This window comes from Solea solea, chromosome 13 (assembly GCF_958295425.1).
Source record: "Solea solea chromosome 13, fSolSol10.1, whole genome shotgun sequence".
In the NCBI taxonomy this organism is placed as follows: Eukaryota; Metazoa; Chordata; class Actinopteri; order Pleuronectiformes; family Soleidae; genus Solea; species Solea solea.
In genome coordinates, this window is record NC_081146.1 from 16169239 (window position 1) to 16181454 (window position 12216).

At 43.4% G+C, this 12216-nt stretch overlaps 1 protein-coding gene across 4 annotated transcripts in view; it reads left to right on the forward strand.

The window, feature by feature from the left end:
- Positions 1–12216, forward strand: part of znf407 (zinc finger protein 407) — a 177504-nt gene that overhangs the window by 58991 nt on the left and 106297 nt on the right. For all 4 annotated transcript variants that reach the window (XM_058648234.1, XM_058648235.1, XM_058648232.1 and 1 more), the window contains exon 5: positions 4870–4944. In XM_058648234.1, coding sequence (XP_058504217.1) covers positions 4870–4944 — 75 coding nt within the window. The remainder of the gene's footprint in view (positions 1–4869; positions 4945–12216) is intronic.

Here is a 12216-nt window from a genome sequence, read left to right on the forward strand (position 1 = left end):
TCTTGCTTCCGTCAAACAAAGCGACAGCACCACAAACTGCATTTGCCCCGGCTTCTCTCCCCAGTTCACGTTCACTCTGACTTATCTCTGTACTCCATCATGATTTTTCATATTCTTTTATTTCCCTCCCTTCTCTCCTGTGGCTTTTCTACCTCTATCCTTCCATCACCATCTATCTCCACATCTGCAAATTTGACACCACATTTAGTTCACACCATCTACTGCTATAGGCCTGCTTGTAGAACATCCATTAAACTCAGCCTGTAAACTCAGCAGAATCCCTCCTTCCTCAGCCCTTATTCTTGATGTCCGCCTGTCTGTCTCTCTGTCGGGGGAAGCGGTCTCTCCATCTGTCAATAAATGTCTTATCTGTCCAGTTCTTGTTCCTGTCTGTTTATCTGTCTGTCTGACATGTCGGCAGCTGTCTCAGCGCTCCAGGGTTGCTGTCAGCCAAGTGTTAGTTTCTGTTCTTCCGTCAGTTCACCTGCCTGTCAAAGCTTCTCAGATTAGACATGTCAACTTACCTCCAGGTTTCCTGCTTCTCCAGAATGGGTTTGTATAGATATATAAAAAAAAAAGAATAACCAAAGAAGAAGAAACACATTGTGTTTACTTGGAAGAGTGATTTAGTTGCTTATTAAGTATTCTTTTTTATGCTGTGGAACTTTATAGCAAATAGTAAATGTAGTATAGTGCAATAATCCACTAATGTAATTGAAGCATTGCTGCTGTCAACAGATCATTGTTGAATTAGTTGTGAAAAGAAGTGTTAATGCTCTTAGAAAGAAAATAAGTTAGTTATAGAAACGGTTTCCTGCCAGTATTTCGTCAGTAAAACCACATTTCCCACTAATTCTGTCCTTTGGCCACGTTCACCAAAAAGTTTCAATGCAAAAGAGAGACGACAAGGCCTGCACTGAAGACACAGAAGGTAATAGAATAACAAACACAATGGACAACAATAGAGGGAAAGGAGGTATGGCAGGAAGGGGGTACAGGAAAAAAACAAAAAAACTGTAGTGGAAAAATGGATAAGAAAGAGTCATTGCTGAGATGAGTGGTCAGAGAAGCCATAGATGGAAGTGAGGAGAGATGGAGAAAGAAGACGAGATGGAGGAGTAGTGTGCAGAGGGGAGCTTCCTGCTGCTGATGGCAGTCAGAGTCAGTGAGGGATGGAGGGCGATCCAGCTGTGACATTAAAGCAGCAGGTGGAGGCCATCATTAGGCCTGGCACAGGAGGCTGGATGAGCCCGCACACACTCATTTCTCTGGGGCCCAGTGGACCACTGCAGAGAGCCTGTATGTTTGTATGTGTGCGTGTCTGCTCCATAAGAGCTGCAGCAATAGTCCCATAACTTCAGACCCCATCACCACCTCCGTTTCATCTTTCCCCCATGGAACCTCTCTGCTTCCCCAGGTTTTTTCGGCGGCTTTGCCTGGCAAGGGTTGAGTGGTTCCTGCATCTGGTAGCTCTCTCGTAATGGCTTTTCAGTTACCTTTTAACCATTTACAATACAGACGTTTGTTCGACTCTGGCTTCATTTTTCACCTCACAGCTTTTCCAATGATGTGTTTACGCTGCGGTGGCGCACCGCAGGCCAAAAACTTGATGTTCAATTGGTTTCAAAGGAAAAATAAGAAACTGTCAATAGGTCCCTAACTTTTGCCCCCTACCACCATACTTACAGACACAAGAAAAGGCAGCATATGTTCATTATCTATGTCCACCTGCCTTTTTTTTTGATTGTCTGGCTGTTCATTGTCACCTTGAGGTAAATATTTTTTTTAATTTAGTGAATGAACTTGGAGTATTTTGGCTGTCAAAGTTTCTAGACTTTAAAAGGTGACATGACAGACTGGAAAGAAAGAGTCATGCACACACTGAAGTGTTATTGTGTCCATGTACTATAATCCTTTTTATTTTCTTTGACATGTCCCATGCCATTCTTGTACCTGATGCCATCTGGCGTGGCTTTTTTAAAGCAGCAGTATGTGTGCAGATATGTCAGAATCAAGCAACAGACTACAGGACATTTGTCCTTTTTAACCTTTCAAGGTTGACTGTCAAAACCTGGAAAAAAAGGAAACAGCTCAAAGTAACTGAGAAAAAAGTATGTCATGTCTGACCTGGCTCCATCTGAGCATACTTTATTGAGCACAGTTTTCTGGAACCGGCGTGTTATTTGGGGGTTGGTGGGCTCCAGTACATCTAAGCCGAGTGTTGCTCCAGGCCCTTTCTTAGATCTCCCATCCCTTCCGGACCTGTACATGGGCCTATCCAGGAACACCATTAAGCAAATGAAGTTGTTTGTATCAAATATTGACATGTTATCTCTTCATCATCAGGCGGCGGGAGGGGAGAGAGAGAGAATGATTGTAAATGTGGGTAATTGAGCCGTGTCTCCCCTGCTTATCGGTAAAGCTCCGGCACGTCACGGACCTAACGAGCTGTGGCGCGCCGATTAGTCTGAAGGGAAAGTCGAACGTGAAACACCAGAGCCTCCGTCGTTCGTTTTTTTTTTTCCTCTCTTTTTTCTTCATATCTGCAATGGATATTATGAGCCTCCCTGGAGGGCAGAGGCAAAGCCTTATTAGTTCAATTCATGGGGGGAAGTGAATTGATATGGATGAATGGCATGGTAAAGTATCCCTTTGTTACAATAACCATCAAGCCTGATGGTTCGGGCTGATGATGCAGCCCAAGGCAGCAGGACGACAAGCTGGGGCCTTGACCTGGATGGCAGAGGATGCACACATACCAAGGGCAGGGGGGCTGATTACACACTGCCTTAAACAAATGGATTTGCCCCTTTAACATTTAGATATGGTATCTCTCTCTCTCTCTTTCCCTCACACATACAAGTGCATCCACATGTGTGCATTTGTCCATAAGTGATGAGATACTTGTGGGTGCCTGGTCTTGTGTGTGTGTGTGTGTGTGTGAACTTCATTCACACATCACGTAAAAGAGTGGACATTTTGGCTGTTCCTCATGACCTGTCACTCCTAAAAATGGCTTTTTATGGGTTAAGCGTCTTTGAGTGTCCAGAAAAGCGCTATATAAATATGATGTATTATTATTATTATTATTGTTATTATTAAGACTTAGTTTTAGGGTTGGGGTTAAATTTGGGTTTAGGTTAAGGGTCAAGGTTACGCATTTAGTTGTAATGATTAAGGTTGTAGTAAGGGGCTAGGGAATGCATTATGTCTAGGAGTGTCCTCACTTAGAATGCTGTACAAGAATGTGTGTGTGTGTGTTTTATATCAACCTCATCAAGAATTGCAGCTTGTGTTTATTAGATAATCACATGACAAATAGCTAATTGTAAAAGTGTTGGCATCTACAATTTGTGTGCTCTTATATGCATCTTTTTATTTGTGTATGTGTGTGTGTGTGCACGTGCAGCATGCGCCAGGTGGCTCTACAGGGCATTATCCGTCTTCCTCTCGTGCCAGTCTTAGAATAATCCACTAAAAAAAAAATAGGCAAGATGAGAATCTCACAACATGCCAGTTTGATTTGTACCCCTTACTATCAAAGAATGCTAATTAAAATCATATTTTGCATATGTCTTGTCTTTCATGCGCGTATGCAAATTGCCCCTGTTGCCTTTCAGCACTCTGTAATTAGGTTTATGAAGGACAGCTGTAATACATAATTAACAGAAATGTTTGCAAGCTTCTTTTTTTTTTCTCTCCACGTCTAAACACGACGACTTAAACAAGCATGCGTGAATTGTTCCAAGGCTGCTCTTTTCTCCCAAATATATTGATTCATTCCTTTACGCCACCCCCTTGGAAATATCTTAATTATGCTGTTTGTTTATTTATAGATGATGCTGTCAGTCAGAGGCACTTCCAGTGGGCCAGAGAAGCTCAGCATTTTGATCCTGCCATTCTCCCTGATTGGAGTGTACTAGATTTAGTCATCTGCTCATTTGCTCCCAGTTTAACTGCAAGGCAACATTGTAGACGGGTGGATGGATTGAGTTAGAGAGGACTGAGAGAAATGCAGAGTGATGATAACGAGGCAAAACAGTGGAACATTTGAATATTTATATGGGGATGTTAGTTAGCGTCAGCCTCGGGGGCCCTCATGACTGACGGGACTCTGGGGCCTTGATGGAATGGAGGACACAGCCATGTGTGTGTGTGTGCCCAAATGTCGGGGGGGTTGAAGAAGATTGTTGACATGGCAACATAAATGGTGAAATAATTATGCTTTTGCTTCATGTTAGACTGAGTTTCAAAGTCACAAGTAAAGCGTTAGAAAGACAGAGACAGGCTTGTTGCCAGAGAGAAAAAAATCAGTAATGATCTAGATGGAAGGAGGAAAAGTGAAAAAACGAGAGCAAAAACACAGAGGAGAGGACCCGAGTGTGTGTCGCGACAGCGGCGACCACGCGACTGTCGGTTCAACTCCCTCAGCTGCTTTCATGTCGCTCCATCCTCAGCTCTCAGATGTGGTCATTGTCTCTCAGTTGCACAATAATGGGAAGTGATGGGTGCTAAATGAATAGGCCAGGGGATGAAAACACTGGTGAAGCTGCTTGGATGTTGTCGTAGTTATTCCTGTCATCCTTTCATTATGTTTTCATTTGCTGTTTAGAAGACACCGTAAAAACTTGGGGCCCTGAACAAAGTCCGGACTGTGTGGTCACTGTAAAGCTATGGTAGCCTGGTATTTGTGACTGTGTGCGTGTGCAGCATCACGACCTGTAGATATTACGTGTGTAAAAATGTCTATAATCCACTGAAACACATGTCACTATTTTCTCACTCTGGTGTCTCACCAAAAAGCTGCATGCGTTAAATAAGACCTTCAGAACAATCTTTATATCTTTGTCTTTCCTCTGTGTTTTGTAGATGGGCCTTTGTGATGAAGAAGCACCTCAGTACTCACCTACTGGGAAAGCATGGAGTTGGACAGCGTAAAGAGAGGTAAACTTGACACCCAGCTGTACTCTGTACGTGTTTGTCACCTAAATACTAAGCAGTGTTTGCAAAACGTTCTGTACAAAGAAAGGCTCACCAGTTCACCAGGAACCCACCACGCCATGCAAACTTGAAAGCCACGTGTTTGACTTTAGCACAGAAAGTTTTGTCAGTAAAATTATATCTAGCACACTTAAATATATGAAAGGGAGAATTAGATTCAGATCAGTTTGCCCCATCTTGGATCTTCACTATCAACTATCTCCACTCTCTTCCCAAACACTAAAGTGAGAGATACAGCAGGCAATTAATTTATGATTTTGTAAGATGATTTGACTCGTACAACCCCTATGGAGGTCTGTAAGCTTTTAAGGCAAAAGAAAAAAAATCCTTACCATTTAAATTTCATGTTATAACTTGAGATCCTCCCTTTGCCTAATGAGTTAAATGGCTTTCACTCATTCTGCCTGTCCTGCTGTCTTGCTTACATCCCTTTTTTCTGTCAAACTTTATCTGGCTGGCTCCCTCATCTTACTTTCTGCTCTCCCTCTTGAATTAAGGATGAATGATGTTTCTTTTACCGTTTTTGTCTGCGCACGTGAGCGTGTGTTTCTGTGTATGTGCAATGTCTCCCGCTTGGCCCCGTCTATCAGAGGCAGAGTCCTGCTGTCAGTGTGTGTGTGTGTGTGTGTGTGTGTGTGTGTGTGAAAAAGAAAGATGAGAAGATGAAGTTGTGAAATCCCCCCTTCCTACCCTGACAAGTCAAAACGAAACCTTAAACACCTCTCAATCTGTCAAGCTAGCCTCTAAAATAGAAACAGACCCGCTTTTTCATTACTCCGCAACCAAATTGATACCTTTGACAACATGTGGTATTAAATATGACAAGTTGCTTCAGACGTGGAAGTAAGCAGCCCGACCAGATGCCTCTCCATCTCGCAGACATTATCAGCTAAATTCCTACTGTCAGCTGTTCATCTGGATTAGATGGAAACAAATCCTCATATCCTCAAATGCTCAAAGCCTCCATTTATCCACATGTTTTGTTATTGTAGCCTTTATTTATCCAAGGATAGCTGACTTAATGTTCTCAAGCAGTATTTTAATTATTACTCACAGGCACATGCTGTATGTTCTTGTCTGGGACCAGTGCAACCAGAGTTTTCCAGTTTTCCACTGAACTGCAGAGTTCCAGAGAGCAGCTGGAGGGTTTTGCTCAATGGCATTTCCGCTGTGAATGTTGAAGGATGAGAAAGTGCTGTCCATTCGCTCTGCCCACCAACATTTCATCTTGCGGGACTGACTTTAGTCATCCTCAAAACGTGGCCTTTTGGCAGCAACTGTGAAGGCACTTGGATTTAAAGCTCCATTGTGGACAGTCACCCCACGGAGAAGTCTGGGTAAACACTGCTGGTGTCTCCACATGATGTATGTCCAGGTGATCCTGTAGCCCCACCACTCCACTACCTATCTGCATTAAGCATTTATTCCATTAAACAGCTGAATGTCCAGTTGTAAGCAGTGATATCCACTGCTGAACTTTCTTGTGGCTGCTTCTCTGTGTGTTTTTAAGCCATATTTGAGCAGCAGTCTCTCACTTTACTACCACTGTGCTGCTGTTGTGCTTCTGCCTTGCCTCCGTCAGTCGTGGTTGTAAAACAAATCACCTCCTGTGCGCCGCAGAGCAATGTTGACGGGTGACAGGAGAACAAAAGACCACTATACAGAGAAACACATAGAGTGTTGCGTGGGCCTTATTTAGCATTTTGTCAACTCATTTGGCAATGGCTTGAACACATCGGACATTCATTTACTTTTAAAAGTTATGTACTACAGCTTTAATTGACCAGTCAGTCATCAAAATGTTTGTACTTCTACACAAACTGGCATTTGGTGACCTTAGTGTGTGTATGTGTCTCCTTCCCTAACATTGGAACATTGCCATCGCATTGCAAAGTAAAAACAATACGAGCTCTGGCTGTTGACCATAACAGAAATTGCTGTGTTTTTTTTCTGAAGGCTGTCTATTTAGAGTTTCCTAAGAAGGAAACTGTGATTAGTTGTTGTCATTATGTTGTCATTATGTCAGGCCTCTGCAGAGAATTGTGTGTACCCATTCTGGTTACACTTTAATGCCCAAGGATCCACATTCCACGCATGTGTACACGATCCCACATTCTAATCCAAACCAGCACAGTGTACCACCTGGACCCTGTGCAGTAAATGTGTAGGTCTGCGCGGCCACAAAGTTTTGTGCCGCTCGTCCAGAGAATTGGCCGCGTTCTGTCGCAGACACGAGTGGATGAAAACATTAACGTCACATGGAGCGTAGTGGTGCCTCAACAGACTTGCGGATACGGAAACTATGAATTGGCCTTCAAGTGACACGCATTTATAAGTGCCCCATAACAGCCTTACAGTCTCACTCTCAAAGACTTTTTGTGTTCTTGGCTTTTGTAACCGAAAGCAACACAGCCAAGGACACATTCACATTCACACATGAGGATACAAAGTGTGAATGGAGGAGTAAGGTCTGTGTGTTACCTGATAGTGGTTAGCTCAGTGTTTCTTGGCAAGAGCAGCTCACTCTGCTCAGCCGCACGCACGCACACACGCACTTTTGTGCCTATTTGGACACTGCATTGACTTCCATTCATTTTAAACGGAATCCCTAACCTTAACCAGAACCAGTTAATGCCTAACCCTAACCTTAACCTAATCACAATTAAATTCTTAGCCCTTAAACCAGGGGTGTCAATCTCATTTTAGTTCAGGGGCCACATACAGCACAATTTGATCTCAAGTGGGCCAGAGCATGCCTTTTCACCAGGACTCCAAATCGTTCCCTTTGTTTTACATTTAATGAAGTATATTTTTACAAAAGCAGTGGATCTACAAAGGGGCAAAACACACACAAAATATAGTATCTTCTCATTATAATTACATTCTAATCAAAACACGTTCACAAATTCATCCTGCAGGCCGGATTGGACCCTCTGGTGGGCCGGATCTGGCCCACGGGCCATAGGTTTGACACCCCTGCCTTAAATAGTTCCTCAGAAATGAGGTTGAGCCATATTAGGACCAGGTCTTGTCCCCATGAAATGACTGGTCCTGACGAGGTCAGCGTTCATGCCAACAAATGCAAGTAAACACACACAGACACACATACTCATATAGTGTGTGAAGTCACTGCATGTTCAACATAAACTCGACACATGCACTGTTGAGTGCAGTAATGTTTCGTGCGCATGGACACAAATCACCATTCAAAAGATCATTTTCTACTCCATTGTTTTGTCACCTTCGTTTTTATTGCGCTCATTCATGCACATTCAGACATGTACCTGCACAGACATTCACACACACACATGCACACGCTTACACACTCTCTTGCATGTGCACTCAGAGGGAGGATGGCCACAAGGTTTGTTCTATTTAAACCTGTAAAACACTGTGTCATCATTTTTCTGACAGTCCTGCAGACAGAATTTATCTCATCATTAATTAACCATCATATTTCCAACACAGTGCAGCTTAATTAGCACAAGGTCAGTGGGGAGGGCTTATTAAGTGGAACAAATTTGGGCAAGTGTAAGAGGGGAGGCAGAGGACGGAGTGCGGAAGAAGAAGACATAGATGGAGAAAGAAGGTGAGAGAGAGAGAGAGAGAGAGAGAGATGGGATGACAAAAAGACAGGCAGGAAGACAAAATGCAAGAAAGAAATGGAAAAAGAGAGGAAGAGTGTGTGTGTGCGTGTGTGTATGAGAGGTTTGGTCAGATGTGACAGTGCTGGCCAAGTGATTGATAATTGCACTGGTTTTGAAAGCCCAGAACTGGAGACTTGGATGGAAGCTGAGGGAAAAGGAGAGAAAGGAAAAGTGTGTGTGTGTGTGTGGGGAGGGTACCTGAACCAGCAACTGGGGAACGGTGGGGGTGGGTTGAGAGGCGATGGGGGCTGCTGAGGGGAGCCAATTGCAAACATATGCTGGCTGGCAGGCGGTGGAGAGATGGATTGCAGTGGGACAGTGTCAGAGAGGCAGTTTCATCACCATCTCTACGGCCCTGTTCACCTGATATTTTTAGAACGCTGGGGAGATCTGTTAGTCAAAGGAAGAGAGGAGGAGGAGCAAGAGGAGAAAGAAACCTGACTACCCATAGGTAACACCAGGCTCCATTTATCCTAATCCATCTGGGGCCTCAAATGCCAAGTCATTTTGTGTGGGTACCCCTGAGGAGGGTAAAATCCCACCCATGGGGGCTTCAAAAGGGTTGCTAATTTTTGATACTACTATTCTGTTTCAGATGATTGGCTTAAACTTGGAGAAATCTGTGCCAATTTCATCTTTTCAAAGTATTGCATTTGGGTGATCTATTCCTATTGTTGAAGTATGAAACCTGAAGGTAAATAAAAAAAACAATCTGTGACACATGAAGTCAAACGCAACACTCTCCTCTGGTCATAGACCAGGACATTTTCTTATGTCATATGTAGCTACTCGTAGCATGTTCTTAATTGTTTAAGGAAACCCACAAAAACACAAGCAGACCATCTTAAAGCAAATAACGTGCGTACGATGACTTACATATGAAGACTATGTTTTGTCCATAGCTGTTCAATCACAATATCTCACGTTAATCTTTGCCCACTAATAGGCGTTGTCGTGGAGTGTCATGGTCTACACTGGTCAGATCTGACTTTAAATAAAAGGCTAATATTAGCATTGATATATCGTTGCAAGCCCAGCGAGGATGAGGAGGAAGAAGGTTTGGAGGGGAGGATGTGTGACAGACTCCGACTATTTGACAGGTTCTGGGTGGGAGAGAGAGAGAGAGAGAAGGAGAGAGAAGGCGGAACTGTAAAGTGACACAACTGGGTCTTCGTCTCAGTCACACCACTACTCCTCACTGCAGGCACTGAGCAGCTTTTTTTCCTTCCTTTTGTCTGCTCGCATGTGTGCGCTTTGTTGTCGATGTTTACTTATGGAGACCACGTGTCCTCACAAGTTTGAACTGTGAACTTAGTTGAATGACTTATTGTGATAGAAATGTTTTTTTTTAGATGAAAACATTTAGGATGAGCTCTGATAACAGAAAGTTGTGAGATTTGTTATCACTCACTTGTAACAACATGGCACTGAATCATCCATATTATAGTCCTTTTACTGGCTGCAGGGTCTGGGGCCCGCCCAGTTGGAGAACTGATAGTAAAGCCACGTGTAAAAACTACTCGCAGTCGTTTGATTTTGTTGATGCTGAGTGATTGTTGCACATCCGGACTGCTCATTCTCAAGAGAACAATGGCAGTTATCCTGATTATAAAACAAAGCGAGCATACAGCCGTCACTGCTGCAAGTGTGGCATTAACTAGTACAGCATGTGCCCCCGAGGAAAAAGACGTGGAATAAATTGTCCATCGCCCCTTTCGAGTCACAATTCAAACACTTGCCTGTGTGACTGCTTCTTCTCAAAAATTATTGCTGTAAGAATGTCCATGTCAAGGTGATAAGAAACGTATTCTCTCTTCCCACTCTGTTATCTAAAAATACTTCACATATTTCACCAGTATCATTTTTTTTATATTACCACTACTTTTGTTTTTGGCATAGTTCGTTATTATAACCTTGGCTTGCGTCTCTGTGTGTGATATACTGATGCATAAAGTCTGCAGTCACAACAAGGGAGTGGCTTGGGCGCATGATTGACAGCAGCAACCTTGCCTCAATTGCTTGTAATTAGTTCTTTAAAAACAGGGCGCCATAAGACAACTGACCTGTCTCACATACCTGTTTTCATAGGTAATTGTTAAAACGCCTGCTATTTTCACGCTTGTAATAATAAACTCCCTGAACTAATACACTCATCACTCCTGAAACAGGAGTGCTGACAACCCAGAAGAAAGATATATTTGTTTAAGTAGTGGGGAGGGGGCACGATACAAGCAGCTGTAGAGAATATCTTCAGTGTTTTAGAGATGTCTAATTGCTAAAGTCTGCACACAGTTTTTTAGTTGCTGTGCTTTTTTTTTTTTCCTCTCTCTCTCTCTCTCTCTCTCTCTCTCTACAACATTACTGTATGTCTGGGCCAAGTAAGCGGGCGCTAAAATCCCCCGAAGAAAACAGAAAACCAGGTGAAAAGGCATGAGCACACATCCAGAAATAGCGAGCATGATGCATGCAGCGCAGGTGTGATGACTCACAAAATGAAGACAAGGATATTCAGAGCATTACTTATTACATGACTGCAGTGAGAAGAGTCCAGATTATCATTGGGATTGAGAAGAAGATGCTCACTTTAGATTTAAACACGTCATGTATGTCTGTGCTTTCTATCTTAGTCTATCTTTAAATTGGCAAATGTATTCCTTTATTTAGTCACACTTTTAATTCACAGGAAAATAAATATACGACATATGACAATAATAATATCTCATCATAAGCTGCCTGTCACGCTCACAAAATGCACCCTGTTCCTTTTTGTATGTTCACAAAACAGAATTGATTTATACCTTGCTGCAGTTGTTCATGGTACCAGGGGCCGAGCTCAGCTGAGTGGGCATCTGGCTCTGCAGCGCCAGGCTCTGGGCTCGCAGCCGCATCCCAGCATGCCGTGCAGTGCGGCCATATTGCCCCGGCACTGTGGAATGGAATCATCCATGCTGGACAGGGGGAGCAGGGGCGGAAGCGCCCTGCCTGTAGCCAGCATGGTGGCAATATGGAGGACAAGGAGCAGGCAGGGGTCAAGTCACACAAAAACCATGAGCCAGTGTGTGTGAGAGTGAGAAAAAGGCAAAAAAAAAGGAGAGTTAGCAGCAAGATAGGGAGATAAAGAGTAGATAAAGACAACCCCTAATTCATTAGAATAAATCCTTTCCCTTAATTATTGATAATGAATCTACTCTTTAATCTTTCGTTTTTCTGCTCTCCCTTATCTGCCTGTGTCAGCACTTTGTCTCTTGCTTGATGTTGGGTGGTAAAGTCTCGTTTTGAAGCCACCCAAGGGCAACAGTCTTGAAATCAAACTCGCTGCACCAACATAAGAGAAACTGTGTGATCACATAATAACCACTGACCAACATTCATCAGTGATCAGTGCTGTGCTGTAGTCTTTGTGCATCGTCAGCACGCTGACTTAACGCTTTATTTGGATTCGTGGAGCTCAATTTCCCAGAGGTCTGTGCAGCACACGCAGGCCTTGTGTGGTACTGTGTGGTGCTGGCGAGGCCTAAGCGACCCCTAGCTCACCTTTGTGTTTGCTGGCTGCTTGTTTGAAAAGGAG